This window comes from Zonotrichia leucophrys, chromosome 9 (genome assembly GCF_028769735.1).
Source record: "Zonotrichia leucophrys gambelii isolate GWCS_2022_RI chromosome 9, RI_Zleu_2.0, whole genome shotgun sequence".
NCBI classification, from domain to species: Eukaryota; Metazoa; Chordata; class Aves; order Passeriformes; family Passerellidae; genus Zonotrichia; species Zonotrichia leucophrys.
Window position 1 is genome coordinate 16,532,489 of NC_088179.1, and position 19,451 is coordinate 16,551,939.

Here is a 19,451-nt window from a genome sequence, read left to right on the forward strand (position 1 = left end):
GAAAGCCCAGTTCCTTTTACAGGGACAGAGGTGGGGACATGGGTATCTGTTGCACCCCAAAGTGATGGAGATGCAGCTGCACTTTCACCAAAGGAGCTGAGGCTGGCCTCCTGGGCAACTGGGGCAAGGCAGTGGCATCCCAAAATGTGGTGCCAGTGACCAGCCGAGCGGGGGGCACTTAGCAGGCTGTCCCGCTGGGCTGGTGAGTGTAGCCTTCCCATCCCTGGGGCGAAAGCTGCCCCCAACCCGGGCCCGCTGCTGAAAAAGAGAACAAACAAAAAGGACAGCCGCTGACACGGTCCCACCTATCCCGGCCGGGGCACGTCTTTCTGCCTGCACCCTGCACAGGACCGGGCATACTGCGGCGGGGGCATCGGAGGGGTATCCCCGGGGGCAGCCGCCGCTCAGCTCGGGGGTGCAGCGCCCTTAGGCGGGGCGATCTGTTCAGCCAGGCTTGGGCTGGCACAGGGAGCGGCGACCCCCGCTCCGGACACCCCCGCCTTCCCTTCCCCCGCCTGGTGCGCTCGGCCGCTCCCGGCCCGCTGCCGCCTTTGAAACCGCCGGCGGGGCTCCCACGCCCAGCCCGGGCCCCCCGCGCCCGCAGCCGCCGGTGCGTTCCCACCCGCCCGGGGCCCGCAGCAGGGAGGGTGGCGCGGCCAGGGCTTGGCGTGAAAATGATCAAGGGCCGCGGGCAGCGCCGGAGCGCAGCGCCCGTCTGATGCTGCCCGCCCGGAGGCCTCGTCGAACAAAGGCGGCATTGAGGCCCCGGCTGCGCCCCCCCCGCGCCCCCCGCCCCGAGCTGGCATCTTGGCGCGACATTAATGAACTCGCCTGTTTGTGCTCCCCCGGCCCCTCTCTCCTCCCACCGCCCGGGGGGCACCGTATATATCCATCCCTCCTTGCCTGCCTCGGGCATTTCGGGGGTTCCCCCCGCCTGCCCCCCTTTGCCCGCCCGGGGATGGAGCAAAGAGGGAAGAGGACACAGGACGGTCTTCTCGGGGTCCGGCTGGTCCCCCCCGTGCTTCTGCTGCCGCTGCTGCAGCTGGTGGGGGGGGCTCCCGTGGGCCAGAGGCTGTACCCCATGCCGGCCAGCATCCTGCAAGGTCAGTGGGGCACGGGGACGGGGGTGTCTTTGCGGGAGAGTCTGGCTGCAGATGGGGTGGCTGTAAGAGATGGGACCCTTGGGTTCCCTCTCAGGTAGGGTGGCAGCACAAGCAGAATGGCCAGGTCCTTGTCAAAACCCCCTAAAACCCGGGGCATGTCTGTGCTGCCTGGACTGAGTGCCAAGTGCTGCCAGTGGCACTAGGGGACACGAGAGGTGCAGGGAGTGCTGTGGTTTATGCCCTGCAGCACCAGCACTGTGCCACTTCCAGGGCACAATCTGCCTGGGCATGGAAGGTGGCTCTGCATGGGTACAGGTGGTCACAGATAGGGGCACACGGGGGCAAGCACACATAGGGCATGCACAGGACTGCACACACATGGGCACGTGCAGGAACATGCAGACATGGGCGCACGGACCCTGGTACAACAAGTGTGCACTCAAAAGTGTGCACAGAGGTACACGTGGGCACACCTGCCTGGGCTCACACCCTGTCTCCATGTAAAACAGGAACACAGAGACCTGGGCAAACACCCAGGCGTGCGTGTGCCAGCTCCAGCAGAGAGGCGACACTGGTGGCTGTCACTGTAGGCAGAGGGTGACAGGCCATGCCCAGCCTGACACCTGCTGTGGCAATACCAGGGCGCAGGCGCCAGGCGGGCTGGGGACACCCCGTGGCTGGGTGGGGGGCAGCAGTGGGGGCTCTGGGGGTCTGAGCCCCCTGTGTGCACCCACCAGCGCTGTCAAGCCGGGGGACGCTGGTGCTGGAGGCGGCCCTGAGGAGCGCCCTGCTGGCCCTGGAGCGGGCGCTGTCCGAGCAGCAGCGGCAGCGCGGCGCCTGCGGGCTCTGTGCCCCCTGCCTCTTCCCCCCCTGCGCCAACAGCACCGGCAGCTGCCCACGTGAGTCATGACCCCATTGCCCCCACTGCCCTGCCCTGTCCCCAGGAGACCCTACCCAAATAGGAGCCAGGATCCCCAGCCAATTGCAGACCAGGGGTCCTATCCAAACACCAGTCCATGCACAGAAGGTCCTACCAAAACCTGCATCCATGCCTGGAGACTCTACCCAAATATTTGGATGCCTACATCATCCACTAGAAATCCTATCAAAATGATACCCCAAGGTCTTACCCAAAACCACACTCATCCCCTGCAGGCTTAACTTACAGGCTTTTACCAAAACAGCACCTTGACTCCTGAAATATATCCGTAACTGCTAACGACCCTGCCCAAGCAGTTCCCATTGAATCCAGATCCTACCCAATCACCTGGAGCCCTATCCAAATCATCTCCTGATCTCTGGTGAATTTTTCAGATATTCACCCCAAAAACGTACCCCAGTACCCAGAAGACCCTACCAAAACATGCTGACTCCACAGCCTATCATGCTCCCTTCCCACCCATCCCAAAGCAGAGACGGGGGTGGCCTGGGCAGAGGAGCACAGGGAGGACACGGCGATGCCCACAGCCCTGCTGTCCTTGCAGCGCCAGCTGTGCCCCCAGCCATGCCCCCCAGCTGCCAGGCCCTGCTGGATGCCCAGGCACTGCCCGAGCTGCCCCAGCGCAACCGGGCGCTGAGCCAGGCCTGTGCCCCCTACCAGCGCCTGTGCCCCCCCGAGGGGGCCCCCCACACCTGCACCCTGCTCAGCGCCCAGCTCTGCCAACGCCGCCTCCAGGAGTGCCGTGAGTGGGCACCCGCACCCCCCGGCTCCTCCCAGACATGGGAGACCCTACAATAACAAATGGGGTATCCCCAGGGGATGCTTGGAAGGGATGTGGGTTGCTGGGGTGACAGAGGGTGTTGGGATGGAGCAGGGAGATGGTGGAGGTGGGGGTATGATAGAATGATAAGGGATCTCTGGTGGGATGGAAGGCTGGGAGATGTATCTGGGAAGAAAATTGGAAATTTGGGGGATGGAGGTATTTGGAGCGATGAGCAAATTGGGCTGGGCTGGGACACTGAGGGGCAATGAACAATCAGCGGCGGGAGAAGTGGGCAAGGAGAGATGGGGATACTGAGTCACTGGGGGTGATACAGGGCACTCCCTGGGGTGGTACAGGGATGTTTGTTCTGGCTGATGGGGGTCTGGGGGTGCGGAAGGGAACTGGAGCGGCTTTAGGACAGCAGGGCTGTGGTGGTGACATCGGGGGAGAGTGTCCCCACATGCCATGACAGCCTGTCCCTGCAGAGACGGTGGCCGCAGCCCCGAGTCCTGACGCAGCAGCGGAGGCGACAATGCCAGGTGAGCCGGGGCGGCCCCGCCGTGCCCACGCCGCTCCCCCAGCACGCCGGGGGCGCCCCCGGCCCCCGGCTGCCTGCTGGGCCGGGGGGCAGAGGTTAGCGTCGGCAGCTGCCGGGCTGCGGGGTGCCCCCGGCCCTCCGCCCGCTCGCCTCCGTGAGCACGATGAGGCTTGACAGCGCGCCCGACGCGCCTCATGTCCCGCCACCCCCTCCACCTGCCGCGGCCGTCCCCGGCCACCCGAGCCCACCTGGGAGACGCGGTGTCCAGCAGCCGGCCAGCAGGACGCTCCCCTCATCCCGACTCTGTCCCCCAGGGAGCTGCGGGCGGCGCGGGGTCCCGCAAGCCAACGGCACAGCCCCCCGGGGCCGGATCATGGGGGGCAGCGCCGCCCCGCGGGGCGCCTGGCCCTGGCTGGTGTCGGTGCGGCTGCACGGGGAGCTGATGTGCGGAGGGGTGCTCGTGGGGCGCTCCTGGGTCCTTACGGCGGCACACTGCTTTGGCGGGTACGGTGCGGGCACGACAGTGTGGGGATGATGCCCTGCGGAGGCAGGCACGGGGAGGCACCATCACCCCTGTAACCGGCTGCCCCCCACCCCGCCAGGAACCGGAACGAGCTGGCCTGGACAGTGGTGGTGGGCGACCACGAGCTGGGCAAGCCGGGAGCGGGCAAGCGGGCAGTGCCCGTCCGGCGCATCCTGCCTCACCCTAAGGTCGGTGTAGGTGGGCACCACCCCCACCTCGCTGTGCATGCCCCAGGGGCCCACACCGACATCCCCACACCGACATCGACACATCTCCTTCCAGTTTAACCCCAAGACGTTCCACGGGGACCTGGCGCTGCTGGAGCTGGCAGTGCCGCTGGCGCCGTCACCCACCGTCAGCCCCGTGTGCCTTCCCAGCGGCTCCGAGGAGCCCAGCCCCGGCACGCCCTGCTACATCGCGGGCTGGGGCTCCCTCTATGAAGGTAAGAGACTCCGTGGGGTGTTCCCCTCTGTGCCCTCTCTGGTGCCCAGCCCAGCGCACCCAGGCAGGGCAGGGGGATGTGAAAGGGAGATGTCCGGACACAGAGCACCCCGTAACGGGTGCCTTGCCTGGCAGAGGGACCAGCAGCCGACGTGGTGATGGAGGCACAGGTGCCCCTGCTCAGCCAGGAGACGTGCCGAGGTGCCCTGGGCAAGGAGCTTCTCACCAGTGCCATGTTCTGTGCTGGCTATTTGTCTGGAGGCATCGACTCCTGCCAGGTAACGCCGTGCCTGAGGGACTGACACCATCTCACTTCAAAAATCCCTCACACAGTGCTGGGCACGTACACAGCCCGTCAGTATGGCTGGGGTCCCAGCCCAGCCCGGTGCACCGGCATTTCCCCCGCAGGGTGATTCAGGGGGGCCTCTGGCATGTGAGGACCCGACTTCTCACCACTTTGTCCTCTACGGCATCACCTCGTGGGGAGATGGCTGCGGCGAGCGGGGCAAACCAGGAGTCTACACGCGTGTCACCGCCTTCACGGACTGGCTGAGTCTGCAGATGGACTGTGAGTGCTCCTGGCCGCACCGCAGGGGGCTCGGAGATGCCCAGGGTGTTTTCAGCACTCATGGCAGCGCCGGTTCTCTCACAGCTGCCCCTGGCAGCCGAGAGCCGAGCTGCTTCGACCTGCTGGCCGCGGCGCAGCTGCCCCCCGAGCAGCAGCGCCCGGAGCGCGCCCGCCTCTGCGCCTTCTACGCCGGCTCCTGTCGGGCTCCTCAGGGCAAGGCCACCTGTGCCCGTCTGGCCGAGGAGACCTGCCATGCCAGGACGAGGCGATGTGGTGAGCTGGGGGTCGTGCCAGGGCTAGGGTGTAGGGGGGGACCGCATTTCTGGTGTGGGGCCAGGGTCACATCTCTCCCTCTACACCCACAGAGCTGCACTCCTATGCCCAGACCTTGGTGGATCTCTTGCACCAGGCTGGGGACTTCATCAGAAACCAGTTTGACTTCTCCTTCCTCACCCGTACTCTGCCCCAGCTCCTGGGCAAGATCTACGGGCACTTCTTCCCTCCCCGTGTCCGCAGGGAAGCCCCAGGTACTGTCCCAGGCTGGACCACCCCATGCCCACTTGGGGTCCCCTCAGTCTCCCCTGTGCTGGTGGCTGGAGCACCAGCAGCCTGCCCTGGCTTCCCAACAGGGCTCCTCTATCCTTTGTCCTGTCCTTTTCTCATTCCCACAGGCCTGGCTGTGGCAGGGACCCAATCCAGCCCCACAGCAGTGGGACCCCAGAGACCCCTCAGCAGGTGAGGCATGGTGGGCCATGGGATGAGGGCTAAAGAGATGGTGGTGGGCACTGACATGGCATTTTGGGGACAGCCTGGGATCCTGTTCCTGCTGCTGTGAGGGCACTCCCCCAGGGTGCCCAAGTGGGGTGCAGAGGGTGGCACTGCCCACCCAGTCTGAGCTCCCCCCATTGTGCTTCCAGGTGGGGGGGCAGGCGGCTGCCCCCCTTTGCAGAGCTTTTTGGGGTAGTGGGACCCCAGCTGCAGGACTGGGTGGAGGCCCTGAGGACTGCGGCAGGGGGCAGCCACCTGGTGACAGCATGGGACAGGGAGCAGCTCTCCGGGGAGATGCAGCTCTTCCTGCAGGTATGTGGGGAGGGACTTCCTGCAGGCAGGGGGACCCCAGTCCTCTTGTGTCTGGGCCACCAGGGACCAAACCCCTTCAGTTCCCATGTGCCCCCTCCTGGCATTCCTTGGGTCCATTGTTCTCTGTGCAGCTGCAGAAGTGGCATCTCTCACTTTGCCACCAGAGAATGGGCATCTCACCCTCCTCAAATAAACCAGTGCTCCGAGTCCAGCCAGTGCAGAGCCAGCCATGGCTCTGGCCCTGCAGCTTAGGGTCTGACCCAACACAGCCACAAAGCACTTGCATGTCACCAGTGCCCTGTCTGACACCAGCACACCCATGCCCTGCACTCTGCCCCCGTGCACGTGGCTGTGCCCACGGGTGCCCTGTGGGTGTCCCATCACCCATCCTGTCCCACTCTTCCCTTCTTCAGGGTGAGGATGTGGTGGAGGAGATGGTAGCACAGGGACGAGCCTTCCTCACCCAGCTGCGGGCAGAGATGGAACTTGGCACCACCCTGGAAGCCATGGAGCCACAATGGGCATCTGGAGAGCTGGCAGGGACCCCTGTGCCAAGCCATGAACCCCGTGAGCCTGAAGGGACTGGGAGCAATGGGGCAGCAGGGTGTCCATCCACCCACCGGCTCTGTGCCCGGCCAGTGCCCACTGGCGTTTTACACCTCTCTCGGTGGCAGGGAGGGAGAAACGGGAACTGGTGCCCACAGAGCTGCCCAGGGTGGAGGAGGAAGAGGAGGAGGAGGGAGTCATGGGCAGAGGTAAGCTCTCACAGATACTATGGGGTGCAAGTATCACCATGGGAACGGTCACAAGCCCAGCCTTGCGCCCCTGTCTCAGGGCTGTCCCATTTCAGTAGGACAGTCCTTGCCATATTCCCCCCCTCTGCCCATGCTCCCCTGGTGTCCCCAGGGCAAGGGTGCTCCTCCCTGTGGTGGGCAGCAGCACGGTGCCCCCACCATTGACCCCTGATGTCCCCTCCATGTCTGTGCAGCCTGCCCTGGCCTCAACGCGTCGGCGGCGCGGGTGGGCGCGGTGCGGGACCTGTACGCTTGGGTGCTGCGCGTGCCTGAGGCACAGCTGGCCATGACCTTCCAAGAGGTGAGTGCCACACACCCTGGCAGCCAGGCAGTGCCATCCCCCCAGGCAGTGCCACTGTCCCGCTCTGCCCAGGCTCCCCTGGGCCTCATGGTGCTGTTGTCTCCCCACAGATCCTGGTGGACTTGGGCTCCAAAAACACCAAGGGACTGTACCGGGCACAGGTTCGGGCCACTGTGGGGGGCCGCCCCACGGCCTTCACTGGCCTTGTGGGGCTGGACAGTGACACACTGGCCCGTAGTATGCCTGGCCTCGTTGCTCTGGCACTTGAAGCGCTGAAAACCTAAAGGGGCAGTGTGCTGGCATGGGGAAAGGGCACTGGGGCAGGTGTCCTTTGTGTCCTTCAAACACACTCCACTCCCAGTCTTAGGCTCTTCCACCCCTTTCTCCCCAGTTGTACCTCAGTCTCTCTTCCCACCAGCACTTCCTTACTTCCCCAGGGCAAAGGGGCCCTGGCGGGTACCTGAAGCATCTCAGCCAGGAATCACAGTCCTCCTCTCCCCTGGAACCCCCACCTTGGCAAGCCCACCCTCACCCCATCTTCCCCAGAGGCATCTGAGCTGTTATTTATTTGTACAGAGAAGTTTTATTTTTCAATAAAGAAGGGCTCTATTTTTCAGTAGCTGGTGAATGTGAAGCAAGTGCTGTGCCAGACAGTGCTGGTGAACTGGGTGACAGTGGAGGCACTTTTCAGGGGGGCTATGATATCCCATAGCATCCCCCTCCCTATCCCTCTTGTACCGTGAAGTGATGCCTCCAGCCTTGGTTCCTGTTGTGCCCACCCTGGCAGAGACTCCCCAGCCCCTTCCCCAGGGGTCAGACACCCTCCTGTCCCTGCAGCACCCACAGCACAGCACTGGTGCTCATCCTGGTGACACCCTCCAGGACCCACATGAAACCACCCAATGCAGGGGCCGAGTGCGCCCGGGGTCAGTGGTCAGTGGTGGGTGCCAGCCCTGTGCTTGGGCATCAGTGTGGATCATGCTGTGGGGACCCTGCCACTCCGAGCAGCATCACTGGGACTGCTGAGCAGCCGGGCAGGGATGGCTGTCCCCCGTGCCCAGCAGTGCCTGTGCTGCGGTGCCCAGGCTCAGGGTGACACAGTGGGGCCAGCAGGGGCAGCTGTGCCTGCCCATCTCCCCTTCCCTGCACGTGGGGAGCCGGAAGAGAGGCGCTGGAGCAGCTCTCTGGTGCCGGCACCCTTCCCCCTCAGCACCTGGCACCATCCATCTCCCAGCCCTCCGGCAGCCGGACATCCGCTCAGCCAGGCCAGGCAGGGGAGCAGCCAGGGCCTGGCACGGCGTGAGGGCACCGCGGGCACGGCATGGGGAGCCTGCTGCAGCAGCTGGCCCTGCTCGGGGCACTGATGCTGTCAGGTGAGCAGGGGCTGGGTCGTGGGGTGCCCTGCTGCTCTGCTGCATGGGGTGCCCAGGGGGTTATGGGCCCCCTCGATGGGGTTGGTGGGCGATGATGGTGGCAGGGCCCAAACTGGGCACCAGGGTCCCCAGGGCTGCATTTTGGGTATTACCTGGCAGAGTCTGCTCACGGCGTGTCCTTTGTGCTTCTTTCCTGGCTGTGCCTCCCAGAGCCATGTCCCTACCCCGGCTATGTGCTCTCAGTGCACCGTGTCATTGTGTCCATGTGTCCCTGTGTCTGTCTGTGCCGAATCTATCACCTCGTGTCCCTGCACACTCTGGGTCTGTGTCCATGAGTCCACGTGTGCTCTGGGTGTACAGCCCTGATGGGCACAGTTCCACCATGTCTGTATCCAAATGTCTCGTGTCTGTGTCCCTCTCTGTGTTGGGTTTGTGTCTGTGTGTCCCTCTGTGTCTGTGCCCACGTCCTTGTCCCGTGTGACCATGTGTGACCATGTGCTCCCACGTCTGTCATTCCTGCACGTCCATGTCTGTTCTCCCGTGCAGCACAGGCATGCAGTGTCCTGGCCTTTTCCTCTCCCCTCTATTCTTACACCACCCTGCCCTTGCTGAGCATCCCTAGGGCCCAGTAACCCCTGAGCCCCCTGGTTTGCCTGACCCCACACCCCCAGGTGGGCTCTGTGTGAACCACGAGGAGCGGCTCATCCACCACCTGTTTGAGGAGAGGGGCTATGACAAGGAGCTGCGTCCCGTGGTCTCCACTGACGAGGTTGTGGACGTCTACCTGGCCCTCACCCTCTCCAACCTAATCTCACTGGTGAGCCCCAGTAGGCAGGGCCCACTGTGGGGTGTTCCCCAGCTGTGCCTCACCCCTAGGGCTGGTTGCGTGGGGGGGAACCCTGAGGCTGCTGTCCCAGCCCGGGCTGGTGAGGGTTGGGGGTCCTGGGCTGGGGGGACACCCTGGCATCTCACTGCCCCATGTTGCTGTTTGCAGAAAGAGGTGGACGAGACGCTCACCACCAACGTATGGCTCGAGCACGTGAGTAGGGACAGGTGCCACAGCATCAGTTGTGCCACCATGGGGTGGCCGAGCATGGTGAGGGGGTGACCTGAGGATCTTCCCCTCCAGGGCTGGACTGATTACCGCCTGCAGTGGAACAAGTCTGAGTTTGGGGGCGTTGAGGTGCTCCGCCTGCCGCCAGACATGCTGTGGCTGCCGGAGATAGTCCTGGAGAACAAGTGAGCTGTGCCTTAATTTCCCCTCCCAATCCTTCTGAACTGTTCCCAGTGCATATCCAGGACTCCCCGGGCCCCTTCCCAGCTGTGCCATAACCTTGTGTCCCTGCTGGCACAGCAATGATGGGCTCTTCGAGGTCGCCTACTACTGCAACCTCCTCATCCACGACACGGGCTACGTCTACTGGCTGCCCCCCGCCATCTTCCGCAGCACCTGCCTCATCAACGTGGATTTCTTCCCCTTCGACTGGCAGAACTGCTCCCTCAGATTCAGGTGCTGCTGGCTGGGTCAGGGCAGCAGTGTGGCTGTGTCATGCTGCTGCCAGCGCCTCCCCTTGCTGTTGAGGTGCAGCAAGGTGGGGGTCTGTAGGTGACTTGGTGGCCTAAGTCCACCATGCTGGAGGTCAGGGTGGGTTGGGTGGTGGGTACCCAGCATTCCCTCACTGTCTGACCTCCTGGCTGTGGTCCAGGTCGCTGGCATACAGTGCCCTGGAGATCAATATACACTTGAAGACGGACAGTGACCCGGACACAGGGAGGTCTTACCCAGTGGAGTGGATCATCATCGACCCCGAAGGCTTCACAGGTAATGCTGGTGCTCTCTGCCATGTCCTGTGGCAGTGGGACGCCTGTAAATGTCAGGGGCAGGGGGGGCATTCTGGAGTGGGGGCACACTGCCATGGAGAAACTTCACTATCTGGGGCTTTGGCATCCTGGCACTCTTTCCACCTTGGAATGCTATCCACACCCTGAGGGGGGAGATGGTGCTAGGGGACCTGGTGAGGACAGACATGGCCGGTGTCCCCCATGCTGTGTGCTGTCCCCTGTGCCCTGGCAGAGAATGGGGAATGGGAAATCATCCACCGCCCAGCCCGCAAGAACGTCTACCCTGACATCCCCCTGGACACCAGTGAGCACCAGGACATCACTTTCTACCTCATCATCAAACGCAAGCCGCTCTTTTACGTCATCAACATCGTCATACCCTGCATCCTCATCGCCTTCATGGTCATCCTCGTCTTCTACCTGCCCGCTGACAGTGAGTGAGCCCTGTGGCACGTGTGCCAGTAATGGGAGTCACATCCATGGGCATCTCTGTGCCCCACACGTGCACCAGGCAACACCCCAATGCCCAACATGAGAATATCCTAGAACTGGAATATCCCCAGTAGAACACCATCACCCCAGCCAGGCATCCTGGCAGAGATGCACTTGGGCACAGGATATCCCATATGGGACCCATAACAGAAAACTCCTTATGGGGCACTGTGTCATGGGACACTGGAAGGGCAGCCCTGGCACTGGGGACTCGGCCAGAGGTACCTGGGGCAAGGTTTGCCCTGAGCTTATCTGTTCTCCAGGTGGTGAGAAGATGACCCTGGTAATCTCAGTGCTCCTTGCCCAGTCTGTCTTCCTCCTGCTGATCTCCCAGCGCCTGCCTGCCACTTCCCACGCCATCCCCCTCATCGGCAAGTGAGTCCTGGGCACCACTGAGTGCAGCGGGGACATTGTGGAGTCCCTTGGTGCCAGCTCTGCCTGTGCCCAGACCCTGCGGCAATGCCACTCCAAGACCATGCTCCCTACCAGGTACCTGCTTTTTATCATGCTTCTGGTGACAGCCGTGGTGATCATCTCCGTCGTGGTCCTCAACTTCCACTTCCGCACCCCCAGCACGCACATCATGTCTGACTGGGTCAGAGAGGTGAGCGGGATGTGGGCTGGGGTGGGCGCAATGTGGGGTGCAAGGGTCACACTGTACCCCACAGAGGGCACGGGACAGCAGAGCCCTGGCATTGCACTCCAGATGGAGTTTGTGGGCACAAAGTGGGGACAAGGCAGCAACACACTGGGGAGACTGCCAAGGGACATGACACTCCCTCCTGTGTCCCAGGTCTTCCTGGAGAGCCTGCCCCGGCTGCTGGGCATGGCACAGCCGAGTGAGAGCCCGCCGAGCGCCCCCTGCATCCGGCGCTGCAGCTCGGCCGGCTACATCGCCAAGGCAGAGGAATACTTCAGCGTCAAGTCTCGCAGCGAGCTCATGTTCGAGAAGCAGTCGGAGCGGCACGGGCTCACCAGCCGCATCACCCCGGCCCGTGAGCCACGGCCCCTCGGCGGGGACAGGGGAAGGGTGGCAGGGCTGGGTCTCGGAGGTTGGCAGCCCTTTGGGGCCCATCCCACCGCCCCTTCTCTCATCCCCAGGCTTGGTGCCGCTGGGCGTGGACTCAGGCGAGGAGCAGCCCTACGAGCACCTCAAACCCGTCATCGACAATGCCAACTACATTGTCAAGCACATGAGGGATGAAAACAGCTACAATGAGGTGGGGACGTGGGCACTGGGAGGGCAGGAGAGCTCCCTGTGCCCCCTGTGCCCCTGCACTGCCGGCTCCTGGCTCTCTCCACAGGAGATCGACAACTGGAACTGCGTGGCCCGGACCCTGGACCGCCTGTGCTTCTTCCTCATCACTCCCACGCTGGTGGTGGGCACCCTCTGGATCTTCCTCATGGGCATCTACAACCACCCACCACCACTGCCCTTTGCTGGAGACCCCTACGACTACCGGGAGGAGAACAAGCGCTTCATCTAGGGGGCCGTGGGGATCCCATGTGCCAGCCTCTCCCCCACCTGCCTTGGTTTGGGAAAATAAAGCTTCTTGCCATGGGGCACTGAACTGGTGGCTGCCCTCAGTGTGCCCCAATGGGCACGATGCCCAACCTGAGCACTGTGTGTGTCCTGGGAGGGTGATGCCCACCCAGGGAATGGGGCTGGGGAGGTGGAAAGAATGCCAGGATGCCAAAGTTATTGGATGTGCTGAATGTGGTGGACCCCAGCTGTGGCCAGAAGGGGTATGGTGGTACTGGCCCTGCTACCCCGGTGGGCTGGGCCCTTGCGGCAGGATGGGCTGGGGAAGGAGTGGGGCCACCCAGCATGGCACCATCCCCTGCAGACCCACTGCAGCTGGCAGAGATGCCATCAGTGCCCACATTTCTACCCTGCCCCCATGATCCCCCATCTGGCCCCACAGTGTCCCCCCAGCACAGCCCATCCCGCAGTGCAAGGCAGGGCCCCAGACAGGTGTCTCCTTCCCCAGCTCAGCAGTGGCATTCCAGGGCTCTGGTTTCAGGGGACACCTCTGACGTCCCCCCACCGGCAGTGGCCCAGGACAGCTGTCACATCCTCTCCACTGAGCCAGGAATCTCACCACACCCCCACACCCCCATCCCCCTCTCCCTGTGACCGTCCTACACAAAGGGGCTGGAAGGATTTGAACCCCTGAGGGGGCATCACTCCCCAGGCTGATGTGATGGGACTTGCCTGCCCCTTGCCCACCCTGTATTCTGGGGGCAGCCTCTGCCATGGCAGGCACAGGACAAGCTGGCAGGGGGGCACCCCTTTCCCATTTCCTGCGGGGAGATGCACCCCTTTATGGGAGCCAGGAACCCACGGCACGGAGCTCACTTTGCCCCTTGCCCCAGCCCCAGTCTCTCCAGCACAAAATGCCAGAGGAGCTTCCCGCACCAGCGGGGGCAGTGGGTGCTCACCCGTCCCTCCCGGGCCCCCGTGGCTGTTGGGAACAGCTGACGGTGGCAGGGGACAGCTGTCCTGTCCCAGCGGGCGCCGGGACAGCGGGGCCAGAGCGCGTCAGCGGAGCCGCAGCCCCTCCGCCCACGGCACCGCCATGCGCGGCCACGGCCTCCTGCTCGTCCTCTGCACCCTGGCAGGTAAGAGCTGCCCGGCCAGGGGGAGGCCTGGAGGGCACCTGACCACCCCCCACCTTGCACCTGGGGTTTGTCACCCCTGGGAGTCCAGCGCCAGGCTGGCACCGGGCTGTCCCTGTGCTGGCAGCCACTGCCCCCGTGTTCTGCCCTGGAGAGGTGCCCAGGTGAGCTGGGTGAGGGCGGGCCGGGCACAGCCCCTGCCTGGGCACCGGCGGGACTGCCGGGATCCCGGAGCAGAGCTCCCACAGCCGCAGCAGCGCACGCCCGGGCATCCCTTTCCCGTGCACCCATCCCTGTGCCTCCCCCCTCGACACGTCAGGTCTGGGGGCCATCAGTGACCCCGCTGCCTTCCCCCGGGGTGTCACATGGCGTGTGCTCTCCCAGGTGTGAGCTGCAGGAACCAGGAGGAAAAGCTGTTCCAGGACCTCATGTCCAACTACAATCGGCAGCTGCGCCCTGCCCGGGGGGATGAGATCATCGATGTCTCCCTCAAGCTCACCCTCACCAACCTCATCTCCCTGGTGAGAGACCTCCCCCGGGGGTGGGGAGGGGGAAATTTGCCCCCACTTGTGGGGCAGAAGGCAGGGCACTAAAGCCATGTCCCTCATTCCTTCCCTACCAGAATGAACGGGAGGAGACCCTCACCACCAATGTCTGGATCGAGATGGTGAGAACCCTCCCCTCTAGGCAGGATCATGCCCAGCTATGCTTGCATGTCAGGGTGGCACCCCATGAGGGGCTGGCACTGGAACCTGCACCCTCTTTTGTGGGCACCCCCAAATGAGCCCATTTCGTGGGCAGCATAGCACAGGCAGCTCACAATCTCTTTCATCCTGGGGGGCTGCATGACCCCTCCTCCTCATCTCTCCTTCTCCCAGCAATGGTCTGACTATCGCCTGAGCTGGGACCCTGAGAAATATGACAACATCCAGCTGCTGCGGGTGCCCTCCACCATGGTCTGGCTGCCAGACATCGTCCTGGAGAACAAGTAGGGCAATGGGGACATGTCCCCACATAGGGCTGGCAGCCGCCCCCCAGGCATATTTTGGGGCTGAGCCTATTTTTTTCCCCCCAGCATCGATGGGACGTTCGAAATCACACTCTACACCAACGTACTGGTGTCCCCTGATGGCAGCATCTACTGGCTGCCCCCGGCCATCTACCGCAGCGTCTGCGTCATCCACGTCACCTACTTCCCCTTCGACTGGCAGAACTGCACCATGGTCTTCCAGTGAGCGTGGGCACCATGGCAGCTCCTCCTGGGACAAAGGGATTAGTGTGGGATGCACTTTACTCCTGGGGAGATAAGTGCCACCTGTCTATCCCCTGCCACTTAGCAGGAGGCACCAGGGACAAGCCAAGCACCCCAAGGAAGAGCTGGAGGTGCCACACTGGCACCCCTTGCCCATCCAGCTTGCTGCATGCCAGCCTGTCCCACCACCTTGTCTCTCCCCAGATCCCAGACGTACAGTGCCAATGAAATCAACCTACTGCTGACTGTGGAGGATGGCCAGACTGTGGAGTGGATCTTTATCGACCCCGAGGCTTTCACAGGTAACGCTGCAGCCACAGCCACTGCACAAGGTGTCCCACCACAGGGGACATCCAGCAGGTCTGCTGCTACCCTGCTGGCTGCCAAAAGCAGGGCTTCAGGGACTATTAGCAGCTCCCACCATTACATGGGCACTTAAGTTATTAGTGGAAGCGGGAGTGTGGGAGAGATTTGTTTTTCTAACCCCCCCAGCTCGGGGCTCTTGCAGCCTGGCAGCTGCTGCTGGAGAGCACCGCTCCTGCAAGCTTGATTGATGCTGGGAACGTAGCTGTCATGGCCAAACAATGACGTTTTCCATCACATTTTAATTGCATATTGAAGGAACAAAATGCTTTTCGGGCAGCGAGATTTATTTTTTCATTACCGGCCTGAGTTGCGATCCTGACTGGGAAAAAATCTATCGCTCCCACGGAGAGCACGAGCGAGCAGTGCGCTGTCACCCTTGTCATGCTTGGCTTCCCTCTGTGGCACTGTGGCAATGGGGAGATGGGGGCACCCCAGCCCCACAGCTGTAGCCTGGGAGCCCCTAAGGGGTTAAAGGTGCCCCATATCTGCCAAGCTGCCCCATCCAACTGCATTTTGGGTATTTTGCCCAGGCACCCTGGCACGTTCCACAGTGCTCATCTCCCTCACAAGTGGCTCTAGTGCTGTGCACAGCCTGGGTGCCCTGTGGGGCCCATGCCAATCACCAGTCCTCCCCTTCCTCCCTGGACTGGGGGGCTGGAGGCCCAGCACCCTGTAGGGACAGTGGCACTCACCTGGCACCATCACGATGCAGAGAACGGAGAATGGGCCATCAAGCACCGCCCCGCTAGGAAGATCATCAACTCGGAGCACTTCACCCCAGATGATACCCAGTACCAGCAGGTCATCTTCTACCTCATCATCCAGCGCAAGCCACTCTTCTACATCATCAACATCATCGTGCCCTGTGTCCTCATCTCTGCCATGGGTGTGCTCGTCTACTTCCTGCCTGCCAAAGGTACAGTGGGACCATGCCCACTGCAGGCATGGGGATGTGCAAGGGGACAGCAACACTCCAGGAAGGGCTCCTCGTCCCCTCTGTGCTTGGGGACCATCATTATCATCTCTCACGCACTCCTGTAGTATTTGGATTGGGGGGAGTGTGTAAATTTCTAGGTATCCCATAGTTAATGCCTCAAGGCAGGGCTTGTCTAATTCAGCTTTTGGTTGGGGATTTTTTGCCTTAGGAGGGCAATGCCCACAGCACTACCCTGTGCCAAACTCTGCCTTTCCCCCTCCTTGGCAGCGGGTGGGCAGAAATGCACTGTCTCCATCAATGTTCTCCTGGCCCAGACTGTCTTCCTCTTCCTCATTGCCCAGAAGGTGCCTGAGACCTCCCAGGCCGTGCCTCTTATCGGGAAGTAAGTGACACATTGGGATAGGGGTGCCAGCCCTCTTGTCACACTGTGCCAACAAGGTCTCAGGTGCTGTGGAGCAGACAGTGCCCAGGGACAGGACCTTGGTACAGAAATAAGCCTCAGCCCAGATGGGGCTGACACAGGGCTACCACTTGCCCGTGTTTCACTGCCTGTCACCAGCTTCCACCAGCAGGAGGGCACAGAGAAGGACCTTGCATGACCATGGCTTGTGACCCAGCAGCCCTACTGAGGCTCTGTGCCCCCTCCCCAGATACCTGACCTTCCTCATGGTGGTGACAGTGGTGATTGTGGTGAATGCTGTCATTGTCCTCAACGTCTCCCTGAGAACGCCCAACACTCACTCCATGTCCCAGAGAGTGCGCCAGGTACCTGCCATCATCCTCCTATCCTTTATGCAGGGGGAATGGGATGGGTATTTGGGGAACAAGGCCATGTCCCTTGCAGAGTAAGGTGGCAGGCATGCCTTCCTCTGAGTGCAAGTCCTGGCACAAAGAGAAGGCTCCAGATGTCCCCATCTGGGCGACCAGACTGTACCACCAAGCCACTCCCAACACTGGGGAACAGCAGGTGCCAACAGCCCAATAGCACCATGCTCCAAACAGTGCCAGGGAAACCAGTCACACCCATTGAGTGCTCTGGGTGGTGTGAGGGGGACAGATCCCCACAGGTGACACTGTGCCCAGGTGTTCCTGCACCTCCTGCCCCGCTACCTGGGCATGGCTGTGCCAGAGGAGACTCCAGGGCCTCCACAAGCCATCCGCAGACGCAGCTCCCTGGGGCTCATGGTGAAAGCTGATGAGTACATGCTCTGGAAAGCCAGGACCGAGCTGCTCTTTGAGAAGCAGAAGGAAAGAGATGGGCTGATGAAAACCGTGCTGGACAAGATTGGTGAGTGACCCTGGGGGGTTGGCACCTCCCTGTGAGGTTGGGCTTTGTGCCAGGTGGCTGAGCGTTTGCTGGTGCCTGCTGTGCTGCCTCTGCTACTCACAGGACGTGGTCTGGAGAGTGGCAGCTCCCAGGACTTCTGCCAGAGCCTGGAGGAGGCAGGTCCTGAGATCCGTGCCTGCGTGGATGCCTGCAACTACATCGCCAATGCCACGCGGGAGCAGAACGACTTCAGCAGCGTGAGTCAGGGCTGGGGGAGCGGGATCTGCATGGGGGGCAGTGGGCACAGCCCTCACCCTTCTTGTGCCTGGCAGGAGAGTGAAGAGTGGATGATGGTGGGACAGGTGATCGACCGTGTCTGCTTCTTCATCATGGCCTCTCTCTTTGTGTGTGGCACTGTTGGAATCTTCCTCGTGGCTCACTTCAACCAAGCACCCGCCCTGCCCTTCCCTGGGGACCCCAAGCAGTACCTGCCACAGTGATGCTCACAGGTGCCCACCAGCCAAGTGGTGGAGATGGGGGAAGGAGGAACATGGCGTGCTCATGCTGTGCTGAATGTGGAAATAAAGCCCCCAAGTCTTGCAAGTCTCCATGGCATCTCTGCTCCATGCCCACCCACCTCAGAGGCTGGATGTGCACCCTGTGCAGGCTGGCCACACACCTCTAAGGCTGCACAGTCCTGTGGGATGAGCATGGGGAAACTGGAGCAGAGTCACACATCTAACAGGCCATGCAGCAGTGCTGGCAGTAAGAGCCACATCACCCCACTGCAAATTTACAAATTCCAACCCAGGACAAGTGGGAATACTGTCATCCCTCTCATGGCAGTGGGGCAGGAATCACAGATACAGCTGCCCATTCTGGGGCAACAATGGAGCCATGGGTGGGATTGGTGGCAGCTAATTCTTCCCTCAATTTATGCCCTGATTGTGCATCCTGGGGACAGCTGAAGTGCTGTCCCTTGATCCCTAGCAAGCAGCTTGAGGTGGAAAGACTGGGTCACCAGGCCCCCAAACACGCTCAGGGATGTTCGTCCCATGGCATCCATCCTGCTGGGAACATCAGCACAACTCCCTCCCCCACCAGCCTTCCTTGCCCTATAGGATCATCTCTGTCAAGCACAGCCCCTTCCCCCATCCTAGCAGTGCTGCATCCCTCTGTGCCCCTCAGTGACCTCTGGGGCCCCCTGGCTTTGTCCCTGCTGGCAGGGGAGATGAGAGGTCAGCCTGGGAATGGTGGCAAGCAGCATCTGCTCCTCTGTGACCCAGCTCATGTCACCTGCACCTGGTTCCAGGACATGCATCAGCCTCACAGTCCCAGCACTGACTGCCTCTGCTGCTGCTGGGAGAAAACCAGTTGGTGACTGCCCACAACTGCCCTGGCACTGCCTGACAGGGGTGAGGGCACTGTGGGCACCGATGGGGGAGGGAGGAAAACACACAGCAGCTGAGACATCACTTCTTGGGCGTCTGCAGCCTGGTCATGGCCTGGAACCACTCGGGGCTGTGACAGCCAGCTGCTGCTTTCTGCAAGGTGGCTTTTCCTTCTCCAGGGCCAGGTACTGTCACCTACTTCTTACCACTCTAGGGAGATGCTGCTTCTTCCAGTGAGCTCAGGCTCAGCATGTCCATATAGCACAAGTAGAAACGGGTGAGCTCTTCCAGCCTTCTAGGAGCACGTAACTGAGATCACACTCTCCACCATCTCCAAGCAGTGGTTTTATGAGCTCTCAGGAGAACTCTGTGGTATATCATTCCAGAGACAAGAACAAAAGCAAGAGCTGTATATCACAGATCTTGGGCAGCAGATGTGCCTTGCAGGATTATGTCCCTCTGAGGTTATGGGGGGAGTGCAGTGAGAGGAAAAGCTTCCTCAGCCCAGTATCAGCCTCCTGTGCCCACAGCCCATCAAGAAGCACTAAGACAAAGCAACATCTCCTCTCCACAGAGAGAACTCTTTTCTCTCTATGGGCTGGGAAGAGCCATCAGCCCCCATCAGACCAGCTGTAGCCAAAGTCACCCAGGGCCCATGAACCCACCACAGTTCAGCATCCCCTTAGGAAAGAAGAACTCAAGGGAATGCTCTCTTTTGAGCCTCAGGGCTCAAAAATCCTCCAGTTTCCCCAAAGGCCACTTTGGAGGGATATAAAGTTGTGAAGTTGAAGGGTGTTCAAAGCCTTTGGGATAACGAAAACAGGAAAGGTCTTGACTCACTGCAGATTTGGTGCTCCCATG

General features: G+C 61.8%; 3 protein-coding genes across 3 annotated transcripts; all 3 read left to right on the forward strand.

The window, feature by feature from the left end:
* Positions 1 to 958: 958 nt before the first annotated feature.
* On the forward strand, positions 959 to 7,335 carry PRSS56 (serine protease 56). The gene is made up of 17 exons (XM_064721295.1): positions 959 to 1,103; positions 1,841 to 2,002; positions 2,588 to 2,785; positions 3,292 to 3,345; positions 3,659 to 3,848; positions 3,947 to 4,055; positions 4,150 to 4,309; positions 4,444 to 4,586; positions 4,717 to 4,876; positions 4,961 to 5,149; positions 5,242 to 5,403; positions 5,548 to 5,611; positions 5,794 to 5,956; positions 6,370 to 6,523; positions 6,631 to 6,711; positions 6,945 to 7,051; positions 7,162 to 7,335. Exons 1-17 carry the CDS (start codon positions 959 to 961, stop codon positions 7,333 to 7,335), a joined length of 2,415 nt encoding a protein of 804 aa, XP_064577365.1.
* Positions 7,336 to 8,372: 1,037 nt separating this feature from the next.
* Positions 8,373 to 12,245, forward strand: CHRND (cholinergic receptor nicotinic delta subunit). Its single transcript, XM_064721085.1, has 12 exons — positions 8,373 to 8,424; positions 9,096 to 9,241; positions 9,419 to 9,463; positions 9,554 to 9,663; positions 9,779 to 9,934; positions 10,131 to 10,246; positions 10,499 to 10,699; positions 11,022 to 11,133; positions 11,248 to 11,362; positions 11,552 to 11,753; positions 11,860 to 11,978; positions 12,063 to 12,245. The coding sequence occupies exons 1-12, from the start codon at positions 8,373 to 8,375 to the stop codon at positions 12,243 to 12,245; spliced, it is 1,557 nt and encodes a 518-aa protein (XP_064577155.1).
* A 1,063-nt stretch (positions 12,246 to 13,308) lies between these two features.
* Positions 13,309 to 17,807, forward strand: CHRNG (cholinergic receptor nicotinic gamma subunit). Its single transcript, XM_064721061.1, has 12 exons — positions 13,309 to 13,380; positions 13,762 to 13,898; positions 14,000 to 14,044; positions 14,256 to 14,365; positions 14,453 to 14,608; positions 14,834 to 14,931; positions 15,708 to 15,911; positions 16,200 to 16,314; positions 16,583 to 16,697; positions 17,016 to 17,220; positions 17,323 to 17,456; positions 17,532 to 17,807. Exons 1-12 carry the CDS (start codon positions 13,338 to 13,340, stop codon positions 17,697 to 17,699), a joined length of 1,530 nt encoding a protein of 509 aa, XP_064577131.1. The 5' UTR covers positions 13,309 to 13,337; the 3' UTR covers positions 17,700 to 17,807.
* The last annotated feature ends 1,644 nt before the right edge of the window (positions 17,808 to 19,451 follow it).